General features: G+C 45.1%; 1 protein-coding gene across 1 annotated transcript; it reads left to right on the forward strand.

The window, feature by feature from the left end:
- The first annotated feature begins 391 nt into the window (after window positions 1–391).
- LOC123117420 (uncharacterized) lies at window positions 392–1,833 on the forward strand. Its single transcript, XM_044538184.1, has 3 exons — window positions 392–557; window positions 750–951; window positions 1,041–1,833. The coding sequence occupies exons 2-3, from the start codon at window positions 769–771 to the stop codon at window positions 1,377–1,379; spliced, it is 522 nt and encodes a 173-aa protein (XP_044394119.1). The 5' UTR covers window positions 392–557; window positions 750–768; the 3' UTR covers window positions 1,380–1,833.
- The last annotated feature ends 13,544 nt before the right edge of the window (window positions 1,834–15,377 follow it).

Here is a 15,377-nt window from a genome sequence, read left to right on the forward strand (position 1 = left end):
CTTAGAGATTCCAATATGGTCTACATACGGAGTAAAATGAGTGAATCTATACTCTAAAATATGTCTATATACATCCATATATAGTTTATATCGAAATCTCTAAAAAGACTTATATATTTAGGAATTGAGGGAGTAGTTAAATATATGGTCAAAAATTGACACAAAATGAAAAGGGGGCTGATAAACCCGGATCCACGCGGAGGTAGCAGTGCCCTGACTCATACGTATGCTACTAGAAATCAAAATAGTAGTAGTTGAAAATGAGCGTGCAGCTAGCTAGCACAACACTAAAATGAGCTAGCTTACTGTCATGTTGGTGTGCTGAGCTTTCACTCCATTTCTGTACATCTGAAAGGAAAGTATGCATCGCCGAAGATGGTATGCCCGCTCTCCTTCCCCATGGTTTTGTTCTGCCCGTCATCACTGTCACGACTCACGAGGGGAGATCATCAGAAGCACCACGCTCGCATAGCAGGCTAGCTAGGGAGTAGGGACTAGGGAGTAGCGGAGCAGCAGGGAAACACCTCGCCACCTCTCACACCGATCCATCAGCGACGGTGAGTCCCTCCCATCCCGCGACGATCTTCTTCTTCTTCTTCTTTCGCGACAGATCTAGCTTCCTTCGCGACAGATCTAGCTTCAATTCTTCTCCTGTTTATTTTTCATGTTCATCTGATGCTTCATTGGTCTTGACTCTCGAGTCCAAGCTTCTTCCCCGGTTGAAAATTGGACCGTTTCTTTGGTGACAGATCTAGCTTAATTGGATCCATGGAGTCGGCGCAGAAGAAGAAGGTTGGATCCATGGAGGTGGAGATGCCTGGTGTGGTTCCTGTGAGCGCGACGGTGGCCGCTCTTCCGGCCGCTGTCAGATTTGTCAGCCTTTGGGCGCTCGTCACCCCCTTCGTCTTGTTCCTCGTCTTCGGCGTTTGGGCGCTCCTCACCTCCGCACTGGTATGTGGTAACTAGGACTATGAGCCGTGTTAATCTTGTGGCCATGCATGTTTCCGATGGAATGATGCGCATCGTCCTCTGCACTGCAGTCTATGTTCTTTCCGCAGAAGGACGCGGAGGCGAGCGCCCTGGACGTCGGGATCGTGTGCTGCGCCGCGCTCCAGGCGGCCGCGGCGGTGCTGGCTGTGCGGCTCCCGTGCCGCCGCGTCTGGGTCCGCTACGCCTTGGCCTACCTCGCCCTCGCGCTCACCATCGCCGGCCACTTTATGTACTTCGCCCAAGCAGACTGCTTCTCCAGAATCACCTGCACCGTCGGCATGTACGAGTACGCTGCGGGCGATATCATCTGCTTCCTGGCCCTCCTCCTTGGCCCCCTCCTGGAAGCATGCCAAGATCGAGTACGTTGCCGATTAGCTCAGCTAAGCTAGCTGCATGCAGGGGATCAGCTCATGAGGTACTGACTGAGTACCTCATGAGGTGCGTCGTCTTTAATTATGGAATAATATGCAGAGACGATTCATCTCATTTCAGTGCGGTCTGTCTGTCTGTCAGAATCTACTACACTAGTACTGTAGTGTTAATCTCAGTACTATGTAGTTAGTACTCCCTAGATTGTGTGCTGCGTGCCTGCGTCGTACAATCACCCTAGATAATTGTGGTTTGTCTTCGATGAATTTGACATGTTACCAGACGTCAGTTATATTGGTATTATGCATGGGCATGGTTATATATATCTAGTTTCGGGATAATTGATGCTGTTGAAATTGGTACTGCATGCAGTTCATAACTTCATATGCGTGCACATATATGTTGTTTCTCGTGTTGAGAATTACTGTATTTCTCATTTTTTCTGGCAAACCGCTGGCTATCAATAATGCACTCCATCGGTCGGTGAGGAGTGGGTGGATGTATCATGTATGGCTTGAAGCAGTGCCGTCCTTCCCATGCATTGAGGTTCTTATTATTAATTTTGACGTCTTCTTCGAATGTGGATGTATGCCTTGAGGCAGTGCCGGGCACTTGTATAAGTTCAGCAATGATCGTTGTTTTTATTATGAAAAGAGACGCGTCCGTCATGAACCATTAGAGCTAGCGGCTGTACAAAACTCCAAACCTGTAGGGTTTTCTCGGTCATAGGTCCGATTGTATCGTTCCACTATGTGGAGGAGCTACTCTATGATGGTTGGTTCACTCGACTTTTATACACGTGGTTGCGTTTATATAGCTCCTCCAATTTATCATGACGCTGCTTGGAAACACAATGGCTGGCCCGATATTGGTGAATCGTCAGGAATGTAGTGTCAAGCATACGGACCAAGTGCAAGGGGCTCCCATTAGTCTGGGATCAAGTACGTACGTAGGGATGCTTCTGCTGTTTCAGGTGGGTTTGGTCTTTGGTTTTGGTTGCCCACCTGAAACCCTAGGGACCACGTACATACGGACCAAGTGCAAGGGGCTCCCATCGTCTCATCTCCTAGTGGTGGGTGTTTTTGGTCATGGACGTGTGGTGGTTGGCCGTTGGCTTGCCATGGGCTAGGATGCCCATGGCGGTTCGACTGTCGCTGTTTGGGAATGCGTCTAAGGTTCCTCAAGTCGTGGGTGCCTTGATCTTTGGTCCTCGTCCGGTCGTCCCCTTTGATGGTGACCAGGATTTGGGGGGGAGGGGGGGGGGGGCACTCACCACGTCGTCTCCCATCCAGTGGGCCGGGCCGAGGGCCCCCATGTTTTTTCACCAAAGGGCCATGTCGAGGAGGCACGTGGCGTACGAAAGGAAGGCTCCCAAAGACTTGTCGCATACTCCAAGACATTAAAAATCGTCTACAACATGTTTACCTTATATGTAGCTGACTTAGATGTAACCCTAGCCCCCTGGTATCTATATAAACCAAGGGGCCGGACTCATAGAAGACACACAACGAACGCAATAAACGACCAACATGACGTGGGGTTTGATCTTTTGAAGAGATCCTGAACCTGCGTAAAAACTTGTGTCTCTATTACCATCGTCTCAAGACCCTCAGTTCGGGACCCTCTACCCGAGATCTGCTGGATTTGACTCCAGCACCCTTCAAATTCCCACGGTTTGTGTCCTTCCACCTCCATGGCCCTCTTTTATGGACTGGGTGGAGGAAGGTCCAGTAGAGTTGGATAGGTGGCCTTGTTATTGGGTGATGTTGCGCCTATACTCATGCAAGTGGTTTGGATCAATGTTGGCGAATTTGTCCCTGTGATGTTTGTATTTTAGTCGCCGTCATCATCACGTTTGTTGATTTGGGTCATGTTGTTGTAGCAAGGTTTCTAGTTTTGCGGCATGTTGTACCTTTTTCTCTAGTTTAGATTGGACTCGGTCGTCTTCTACTCATGGATTGCTAACTTTTGGGTCGATGATCCTTTCTTCGTTTAGGTTTCTATGTTGAGTCGTGCCTCTATGGCATTGGGCCTATGCTTTCCCTAGTGACGTATTATCTTCTTTCTTAATGAATAAACATGCAACTCTTCAGCATGGTTCAAAAAAAATTGTTTAGTGTCAGCCAAGGTTCATTGAATGCAAGTCATAATGAGTCTTCAACATAAGTTTAACCAATACATTAAAGCAGCTTGTGCCATAATTCATATGGGAATCCTTATGCACATGACGTTGTAGATATGCTTTAGAATTGATCAAGAGAATTTTGGCATAGGAAATTGAGTGAAGATTGGCCTTAAAGGGTAATAGTCATAACAATACCAATTTTTTCCATAAAGTTTGCAAGTGGCAACATAAAGAGAAATGTTATCTTCTGTTTGAAAAAAGAGAATAATATTATCGTGGATATACCTAACATCTTGGAGCATACTGCCTCATTTTACAAATAATTGTTTGGGCATGTTTAATGTTTTACATGTAAACTTAGGGTGGACGTCTAGAACAATGGTCAAAAGTTGAATTGATTAAGTGGTAGGGGGACGGTTTTGGTCCATATTTTATAGTGTTGAGTGACCTGGCCCTCATGGGCTCTCTGGTGTTGCGGGCCCTCTTTTGGAATTGTGTGATCTCGGCCGTGAATAGGATTGTAATACATTGCAATCGACGACACGATATGTACCGTGGCTTTGAGTGCCCTCCTGGTGATTGGGGTCCTTGTTTCATGTGTTTGGGATACCAATTGCCATGCGTATCCACATGCACACACTATATGAGTGCTCAATCTCTTAGATGTTCAAAGCACCTGTATATTGTTCGGCGAGCATTTTCTCATGTCCAGGTTTCAATTTCGTCAACTGTGCTCGTCCCTCTCGCCCAAGGATTATTGAGCCAGATGTCCATGGAGACAATTGGATAAATCTTAGCATATGCCTCCCTATGGAACTGTGATTACATGCTTTAACATATCGATGACCACGGTTTTGATCGAATTTGACATACACTCACTTTTTCCAGTGAAAGGTTGCGTTTAGTCACGTAGGGTTTATTGGGCCTGATATTTTATATAAAGAGAAACATGCTCCCCGAACCTTTGGATTGGAGTGGTTGTCCGAACACATAGTCTAAGTCATGAGCATATTATTTGATTATGTCCATTGAGAGATAGCTCAACCTTTATACAAGGTTGTCAGAATCATGATTCTGAATCGAATCGGAGCTCCGATGGTTGGATCGTAAATCATAGAATCTTCACTATCAGGATCGTAGAAACGTAGATTCTAGAGACTAAAATCGTAGAATCAGAGGGGTTAGTTTGGATCGTAAAGTCGTAGAATCGTTCAATAGAATCGCGATTCTGACAACCTTACATGTCGGGATAGCATGCATGAAGGTTTTAAGGATGCTACGCTAAAATAATACCATTCTCTAACATTGACGTCCCCTAGAGGACCGGATCTGGCATATTAGGATCTCGGTTTCTTTTGCTGGATGCGTGAATGTGTTGAGGGGCCCAGACTTTTCGATCGATTTTCTCGCTTCATGACAAAGTAGAGAATGACTTTTGTCTTCGTCTAGGAATTAGGAAAAGGTGTAAAAAGTTAGAAAAAAATATTCAAGCTAATGCCTTGAAAACTTGTGTTGTTGGGTAGCACATGATGCCTTGCCGCTTTATGTCTTTGGTGGAGTCATGTCATCAATCGCCATCAGCTTTTCCTTTTTTCTTTTGACACACTTTTCAAATAGATGACAAGGGGCAAGCAGAAACCATGTAGACCTTTGGAACCCCACCACCCCATTCTCAACCAAGAATAAGCTTACGAATGTGCTCATAAAAAAACGATGGATCATCCGAGTAACGTAGTTACTACTAGAAATCAAACTACTAGTTGAAATTGAGCGTGCAACTAAAATGAGCTAGCTATCTTTTTACTACCATGTCCCGTGTGTGCTGAGCAGAGCTCCACTCACATTTCCTTGCAACGGAAGTACACATCCCTCCCATCGCTAAAGATGGTATGCGCGCTCCTTCCCGGTAGTTTCCTCTTCCCATCATCACTGGGATCTTCACATGCTTGGCTGCTAGCTTCACTCTCTCTCTCTCACACAAAAAAATGAGACCAACTCAAGGGCTAATTCTTGTTGGCATTTATTTATAAAAAAACTTGATGAGCACCACGCGTCCAAGGCGGGACTTGAACTTGGGTGGGCTGACAGCAACCTTAGCTGCCCAGCCAACGGGTCGACGCCCCGTCCTCTCTCTCTCTCTCCCTCTCTCTCTCTCTCTCTCTCTCTCTCTCACACACACGCGCGCGCGCGCGCGCACACACACACACACGCGCACACACACACCTCTGTGCAGCAGGATCAGGCTCGACGCGTCGTGAGTGTTGGGGCGGGTCCACGCGGCGTCACTTTGCTTCTTGCCTCTCTCTCGTTCGCCTTAAACAGCCCTCAGTCAGCCACACCTCGCATAGCAAGCTAAGAGCATCTCCAACGGCCACGCGAAACGACGTGCGCGTGGTAAACGCAACTTTTAGCGCGCGGGGCGTTTTGCCCCGCTCCAGCGGTGGCGGAATAATCACGCACGCGGGAACCGTTTGCGCGCGCGCGCGAAAAGGCGCCAGCTCGCGCCTCATTTTTTGCGCATCGCTTCCGGCGCGCCTATAAAGTGCAGCGCGCGCCACGCGCCTCTCCACGCCTCCTCTTCTCTTCTTCCTCTCCCTCTCTGCCACGCGCTGCTCCAGCGCCCCGCCACCGACGCGCCTCCACCGCCCCAGCGCCCCGCCATGCCGCTGCGCCGCCGAGGAGCGTCCGGCTACCGCGGCGTCCGCCTGCGCCCCAACGGCGGCTACTACGCGGAGATACGCTCCGGCGATCTCCGGCTCGGCCTCGGCACGTACGGGACGGCGCGCGAGGCCGCCCGCGCGTACGACGCGGCGGCGGGGCGCCTGGGCCGGCCGCGCGGCTAGATGAACTTCCAAGACGTGTATACGATCCAGCAGGCGCTCGACGTCGCCCCGCCGCCTCGTCTGAACACGGCACAAGACCGTGCGGAGCACGCCGAGTGTAGAATGAGCGCCCCGCCGTATCGTTTAAAATCCTATGCAATCTATCTAGTTTCTATGCTTTCAATGCATACATCCTAGTTTGTAGAATGAGCGCGCGCTGTAATTTTTGCGCGGCTGCTGGAGCGGCGCGCGCGTTGTATTTTAGCGCGGCGACTGGAGCTGCCGCTACGCGCCGCGCCAAACCAGGCGATGGGCGCGCGCTAAAGCCATTTTTTACGCGCGGCGCTTAGCGCGGCTGTTGGAGATGCTCTAAGGGAGTGCCGGCCTGCCGGAGCAGTGAAGCAAGCACCTCCCACACAGATCGACCAGCGACGTACGGTGAGTCACTCCCACACCGATCTTCTCCTCCTCCTCCTCCTCCTCCTCCTCCTCCTCTCCCACGCCGATCTTCTTCCTTAGCAACAGAAAATTAAACAAGGGAAGTAACAGTGCGTTCCTTGTTGCCGATTTCGTCCTCGCTAGCTTGGATCCATGGACTGCCCACAAAAGAAGTTCGGATCCACCATGGACGGGGAGATGCCACATCTGCTGCCTGTGAAGAGTGTCGAGTATGCATTATGATGTGAAGATTGATCTCAGTGCTGGCTGTATGTGTGAATCTACTAGCTGGTGTAATGTTAATTGGATAAACCAACTATACTAGCTAGTTAGCATTTTGTGTGATGCGTCTGAAAATCACCTCGCTAGATTGTGTTTGTCTTTGACCTTTTGTCTATGTGACCAGACATGAATTATATGATGATTATGGTTATATATATCTAGTCTCTGCATAACTGACGCTGGTGAAATTGGTACTGCAGTTCATGTGCATGCACACATGCATGTTGTTTCTCATGTTGACAATCATTTCTCTTTTTTTTTCTGGCAAGCCGCTGGCGTAGCAATAATGCAGCCATCGACACTACAGGAAAAAACTTATAAGCCGAGTGCCCAAAACACTAGACTTATGCTAGTTTGCACTCGGTTTAATATAAGCCGAGTGTTTTTCACGGCTTACTAAAGACCGGCTTATAAAGGGTAAGCCGAGAGCCACGGGGAAAACACTCGGTTTACATACAAGCCGAGTACATCTACGTAAGTCGAGGGCCACTAACACACGGTTTATATATAACGGCAGCCGGACACTAACGGCTACGCCACGTGTCCGTCTATATATAAACCGAGTGCCGGCGAGCACACGGTTTACATGTAAACCGAGGGCCGAGGCAAGCCACGCGGTTTTCATGTAAACCAAGGGCCACAATCATGGCAACACGACACGGGGATCACTAGCCATCCATGTTTCAATGCTGCAAGTACAGAGGCATGCTATCTAGAGCTAGTCTTCTGGTCGGATCAAGCCGCAATTAGAGGAGTCACATCCATTTGGTGAGTTGAATCACGCTAACCCCGCCGTATCTCATCATATCATATGGTTGATATGATGTAGGCCAGGTGACCTAACACAGGTGCACTTCAACATTTCTAGCACATCACCATACCCGTTCTGGAGCAATGAGTTGCTCCTTAATGACGCCACTCCATTAAGAAGGCCAGGGAAGAGATGATTGCATGGTGATAATGTACTGTGAAATTTGTGGAATCTGTTGCTCATGGGCAGTCAAAGTGCCCAATTCACAAGATGCCAAAATTATTCGCTGACCTTCGTGGCGAGAGCTCCTATTGGACACCCGCATGCGTCCAATAATTGAGCTGTCGCTGAAGGAGGCAGCCTGACTAGGCCGGCATTTGGACGAACAAACCCGCGGCGTGCCAAGAAGTGTTGCGCGAGCAAAAAATTGAACTCCAGACATTTTGGTGATTGATTTACAGCGCGAGAATTGAAAAACAAACTGCAGCGGCACGACCAAACTTCTTTTCAATATTTTCAAAGAATCACGAAAATTGTGAACAAAAAATTGAAATTCTGAACAATTTTAGACAAAGCGAACACCTTTTGTAACTCCAAACAATTTTTGAAAATTGTCACCATTTTATGAAATGTGAACAAAACTTGGAATTCAACCCATTTTACCTTATTTTTTAATAGTGAACAAATATTAAAAAACATAAAATAATTTAAAAACGTAAAAAAATGCTTGAAAATATTAAAACATGAATAATTTTTTAGAAAATTGAACATTTTTTATATGTTAACATTTTTAAATCAGACAATTTAATAAAACTTAATAAAATTTGAAAACATGAACGTATTTTGAATATGTGAATACTTTTTAAAACTAGAACAGATTCTGAACCTCTAACCAAATTTAGAAAATTTAGTGAACATTTTTGGGAAATGTGAACATGTTTTATGAAATCAATTTTTTTTGAGTTTAATGAAAAATCAGAGAGTAAAAATAAAAGGAAAATTGAAAAGGAAGAAAAGATGAATTTATTTTGAGAAATGTGAAAATTTAAAATCATGATCAATTTTTGGAAAACCTGAAACAATTCTTTAACCGTCAACATTTTGAACATTTTCTGAAAATTTAAAGAAAAAAGAAATTCTAAACAATTTTTGAAAGTTTTGACTGTATGAGAAAATGCAGAAAAAAATAAAAAAATAAAAAATGAGGAAAACTTGAAAAAATGTAAAAACAAAACAGGAAAAGACCGGACTAGGGATCCTTGGAACCTTCTGGAAGGTTTCCAAAAGCGGTTGCTCGCTACAAATTGGTTGTACCGTGTTAAGTCGATCGTTCGCTTCACTTCAGCAAAGCCGCGACTATTTGATGCTTTGAGGTGGCAAATAGGATCCGCCCTTTGTGGCTACGAGGCGACCATCAACAAGGGGTAGGCTCAAAGTAAACAACGAGAAAACTAAAAAACCATTTTGAAGGAAAAAAACCATTATGACCTAATTATGTTGTCAAAAATAGTTGAAATTTTCTCGTACAACTGTTAAAAATCTAGTATATACTTTGGTCCCCAGCTCGCCCCCTTCACATCTTCTTCATGCGGCAGTGCCCCCGGCCTCCCCCCTCCAGCCTTCCGTCTAGGTTGCGCCGCTGCCGGCTGCTGCCCTGCTCGGCGTCCAACGAGGTGGTCCTCAAATACCAGCCGTGTTGCCCGACGCAACGGCACTGGTTATGTGATGCCACTATTTTTGTTTCTAGATGCCATATTGCCACTGTTTGATGATGATTTTAGTTGCAAGATGGCATTGTTGTTGCTTGATGCCACAATTTATTAGATGTGGAAACCGATTTAGACATTGAGTAACTTTTATTTCTATAAAATTTTACAGGAAGGCAAGATGAGTAAAAGAAACAAGACATCGAATTCTTTTTTTTTTCAAGTTTGAAGCACAGGTACGGCCACACGTCCTTCAACTCAAGATGAGTAAAATTTTCATTGAAGGTTTAGCTTCTTCACCTATTGAAGATGTAGTCATGGGAGACTCAGATCAACCAATCCTTTGGTATATCAATCTTTTGTATCTTCTATATATATGCTACATATTGTCTTTTGATTTGTTATATACTATATCACTTGACTGAGACTTGATTAAGTCTCAGTCGACTAAGACCTAGACACACCCATTCAGGGCTGGACGAAAAGCTCAAAGCTCGCGAGCATAATGAGCGCTTGATAGTTTGGCTTGTTTCGGCTCGTACTTGTTAGTTAACGAACCAAGCCGAATAGTGTTTTTTACTCGTTAAGATAAACGAGCTTAATGAGCGAGCAAACGAGTTTCACGAGCTAACTCGTTTAGCTCGCTAATTTTCACAAAAGTTTGATGTGAGACCCCTAGTTAAAATCAGCTCACTAACAAAAGAGTTGCTAGTTAGCCCCAAGCCACCAGGAACCAAACGTTCTTATTAAATTTATGCCGTTGTGAATTTTTGATGGGATCATGATTCTTTCGTGTTGTCGATTATCTTTACGTCCTTGTTTAATTTATTCCATTGTGAACTTTTGTATGGGTCTTCTATGTTGTTTGCTACATTAACGAGTACTCATGAACACTCGCGAGCATAACGAGCCCATAACGAACCGAGCTAAACAGAGATTTTTGCTTGTTAATATTTACAAGCTTAATGATAATGAGCTTATCGATAATGATCTTAATTATAATGAGCCGAATGAGCCAAGCAGCTCGGTTAATCCAGCTACCATTGAATTTTGTATGCCTTGAAACTGGAGTTTTTTGGGGTAGTTTTTAGCCCTTAGTTTCTGAGGCATCAACCAATCCTGGGTTTATACGATGACAATATGCCATGTCTATTTGTTTTTTATTAGTTGTGGTCTTAGTAGTCGTTTCTGGTCGTCTGTCAAGTTGGTTTCAGACAAAAGGCATTGGGCGGGTGCTGGTGCCTTTGTGCGGTGGTGGCTTGGGTGGCTACAGTGCCACGCCTACTCAGCCAGATCGCTGACCGAGGTGGTCTTCCTTCTCGACTAATGCTTCGTCCCGGGCGGGGGTGATGTGCCCATTCCTGCCCATTCATCGGTGACATGGGTTGGATCTGGCTTGTTGGAACACGCGGTATGCTACTCTAGCGCCAAATAAAAAATATCTACCGCACATCCAAGATCATGTTGCTGGAAATAGATCACAAGATCGGGTTTACCACTAGACGCGCAGTCACCGCAGCGGAAGTAGAGTTGGTGATGCATGTAGTCGATCTCCCGAGATGTCTCGTCCTCATGTCGGCGATCTCCCGCGAACAATGAAGACCCGTGAACGGTAATCTCCAGTGAACAACACCTCATCGCTCCCTTGAACGGTTCATCCAAACACCGTAGATGTAATGCCTCCAAGGTATCCAAACGTATGGGGAGCAGCGTCAGGCGGTGGCTGCTAGGTCCAGTCGCGCGGCATGGGCATGGGGAGTTGTGGCAGCGGCTGTCTAGGATGGAAAAAGATAAGCCCTAAGTGATGCGCCCGCTCCACTTTATATAGACCTCCGAGGTGGGCTCAACACTTGAGCCCATTAGGAGTCTACATCCATTTTTCACTCGGATCCAATCTGAATGGGATGCAGCCCCTTAACTGTGCGACCTCATAGGTTTACGTACACATGGACACGACCAAAGTCGATAGTTGGTAGCGGTTCCTAGCAGAACGTGCCAACTCCCATGTGTGCGTAAATTCGTTTGACGAAGCTCGACAATGTGCCATATGCAACATTCCTTTTGCTTCACGATATATTTGTCAAGCTCAAGCCGAGTACTTGTCACCCTTGTGGTAGCTCGACCTCTCTTCTCGACACCGTGATACAGATACCTGAACTGGGCTAACACTTAACCCAAGTCGCATGGCCATGCTTGCTGAATCTGATCACTCGAGAGGGCCAATAGAATATATCTCCAAATAGGAGGGGCAAATCCCATCTTGGTCAACCATGTCTCGTGGCATGTCTCACGACTCACCCGAAAGCTACCGTTATAACTACCTTGTTACGAAGTAGCGTTTGATAGACCCTAAGTGAGTCGATCCTCATCCCGAGAACATGCAAGGACCTCAGGTCTAGGACATGGCATTGACATTGTACTTGAGACTAACAGATGACAATATCTCGCGGCGTCTCAAAGTGGGTCTATCCGACTCGGTAATCTCCATCCCCGAGGCCATACTATGGGTTTAGCATCTCCATGCATATGATTTGTGAAACATAGTCATCAACGAGTCATATACTAGTCAAAGGTATGTGCCCGAATAACCTTATCAACTAGAGACCATTAGAACGATCATCATATAATACATAGTTCCAGAAACAAGTCACATACTTATTCATGCATATCATTGATGATGTTCAAGGACAATACAAAAGACTCATGAATACATAAGGAAATATCATCATCACATGATTGCCTCTAGGGCATATCTCCAACATGGCTAGTTGGTTTCTCGTTCATCATTGGAAGTGGTTAGGCATGTTTATATTTTTACTATATCTGGGTGTCCCTAGATGCTCCATCCACCGCCGAACTCTAGATCTGTCGCCCCGACACCTCCCTGTCTCTATCTGTCGTGGTGGTGTCTCCCTTGCTTGTTGGCGTTGCTCATGTGGCTGGTGGTTGCGGTGCCTCCATCGGTACTCTTCCTATTTGGTTGCGGCATCTCCTCCCATGATCTTCATGTTAAATTCTTCTTTGGTCATGGATCTAGTGTTTCTTGGTCATCTTCGGCCAAATACAATGGTGGCTCATCTCCGCGTGGTGGGTGGTTTTGATCTTGGTCGTGTGCCGGCTGGTTGTTATCTTGTTGTGGGCTAGGACACAATGATTTCAAATCCAGAGGTTAATCGTCCTTTGGAAACTTTACATAAAGCAGTCCAATTATTTATAGAAACTACCCATAATAACGAACTTGCAAAATGGATTTTTTAATCGTAAAGATACTCGTTGATCTAGACCCTACTTCACCTTAATATTTATTTGAAAAAAATCACAACAGACTTTAGTTAAAAGTTCCATCTCGGTCTTGGCGGTTTAGTTGTATCTGCTTGGGGATGCGTCTCTAGCTCCCCCAGGTTGTGGTTGGCTTCATCTTTGGTTCTCGTGTTCGTCCTTCTGCTTACCCCAGTTTGAGTGAGTCCACCTCCATGGCCATCCTCTATGGCCTACATGGAGGTAGGTCCATTGACATTGGGCAGGTTGCCTTGGCGCTAGGTGATGTTGCACCTATACTTGTGCAAGTGTCTTAGCTCAAGGTTTGTGGTGAATTCGTCCCTGTGATGTTTGTACTTTAGCCGCCGTTTGTCATCTTGTTTGTTGAGTTTGGGTCATGTTGTAGCATCACTGTTTCAAGTTTGGCAGTAGATGGTTCTCGCTTACATGCCTTGTGTTGTACCTTTTGCTCTAGTTTAGGTTGGAACCAGTTGTCTTGTACTCGTGGACTGCCGACTTTTCGGTTGATGATCCTTTCTTCGTTTTGGTTTTCATGTTGAGTTATGCCTCTATTGTGTTGTATGGGCCTACGAATTCTTTGGCATTGTACTATCTTCTTTAACGAATACACATGCATCTCTCCTACATGGTCCAACAAAAATTGCTTAACGCGTTAACTGAGGTTTAGGGAATTTACGTCGTAATGTCTTCTTCAACATAAGTTTAACTGGTAATTAAAGCAGATTGCGCCAGAATTTAGATGGGAATCAATAAGCAAATAAAGTTCTAAACATACTTTGGAATTTATTAAGAGGAACTCTAGCATAGGAAATCGAGTGAACATTGGCTTTGAAGAAGAATATGGATAACAATACCAAATCGTTTCATACAGTTTGCAAGTGAAAACATAAAGTGAAATTCTCGCCTGCTTGAAACAGGGACATAATATTATCTAGGAGACACATGCCATCTTGGAGCATGCTACTTCACTTTAGTAATTATTGTTTGACCATGCAACATGTGTTTGCATGTAAACTTTGGGACGGTGTCTAGAACAATGGCTTAAAATGAAATTGTAATTTTTTTAATGTGCGTGTGTGTGTGTTGGGGGTGGGGGTGGGGAAGGCAGTTATACTAAAGTGCACCTCCGGGGTTTTGATGCATTCTTTTTGGTGTTGAGGGACCTGACTTCATGGGCTCTTCTATGGGGTGTTGTGGGCCCTTTGTTGAGATTGTGTGACCACGAACTTGAATAGGACTGGATGACCTTGCAATCGGAGACACGACCCCATGGCTTCGTGTGTCATCTTGCCAATTGAGGTCCTTCTTTTCATGCATTTTCCTTTGGGGAGCCAAATTGCCATGCTTATCCACACGCCACACACTATATGAGCACTCAAACGGCTAGATGTTCAAAACACCAATACATTTTTTGGTGGAAATTTTCTCATGCCTGGCTATCAATTTCTTCAATTGTGTGCTCGTCCCTCTTGGTCAAAGATTTTTAAGTTGGATGACCGTGGACACAATCGGGTAAATCTTGCCGTAAGTCTCCCTAGTCTGTGGCTACGGACTTTAACATATCGATGACCACAGTTTTGGTTGAAATTGATATACATTCACTTGCTCTGGTGACGTACATTCTCTGAACGTCGCTTGACGCTAAATAAAATTTCCGAGTTGTAGCAAAAACCATTTAGTGGTACGGACTTTGGTATAAGCATGTGAGGAACTAATTCACTAGGATCTTGATTTATTTTGTTGGATGCCGAAATGTTTCATGTGTTGAGAGGTCTGGACTTTTCAATCCATTAACTTTCCATGTGTTCAAACAATGACCGTCTCAGTTTGTTAAAGCAACTAGAGCAAACTTAATTCCTATGGGAGAGTCGGTCCCTTCCCGACAAAGCATAGAGAAATAAGGGAAATCATTTGAGAATGACTTAGGTTAGTTATCTTCAACTAGGAATTAAGAAAAAGGTGTGGAAAGTGAGAAAAGATAAGCTCACTCAAGATAATCCCTTGAAAACTTGTGTTGTTGGGTAACACAAGATTCCTCACCACTTTATGACTTGATGAAGGCATGTCATCAACCAGCGTTGCTTTCTTTTTCTTTTGACACTTTTTGAGTAGATGGCAAGGGGCAAGCTGAAACCGAGTAAATTTAGAAATCTTAATTGATTTCCAATGGCGTAATTCCTTTAGGTCAATTCCACAACATATTTAGAACTTAATGTGCACAGGGGTTCCCATCTAAATTCCCATACAAGTTAGCTGAATTTAATGATTAAACAAATGTTCCTAATCTTGGTATACGGTACCTTCTTAGGGCGTGGGTTGACGCTAAACAAAATTTATCAGTCATAGCAAACCATTATTTTGAGATATGGGATTTTACTATATGAGCATGTGAGGGACTAATACGCTAGGATCTTGTTTTCTTTTGCTGGATGCCGAGAAGTTTTATGTGTTGAGAGGCCCGACATTTGATCTATCGATTTTTCATGTGTTCAAACACTGGTTGTCTCACTTTGTTCAAGGAACTAGCAACTACTCCCTCCGTCCCATAATGTCAAAAAACGTCTTACATTCTGGTGGTTCAACAGCATCTGCACTGTTGCTTTTAGAGCAAAGCC

Source organism: Triticum aestivum, chromosome 5B (assembly GCF_018294505.1).
Source record: "Triticum aestivum cultivar Chinese Spring chromosome 5B, IWGSC CS RefSeq v2.1, whole genome shotgun sequence".
Classification (NCBI taxonomy): domain Eukaryota; kingdom Viridiplantae; phylum Streptophyta; class Magnoliopsida; order Poales; family Poaceae; genus Triticum; species Triticum aestivum.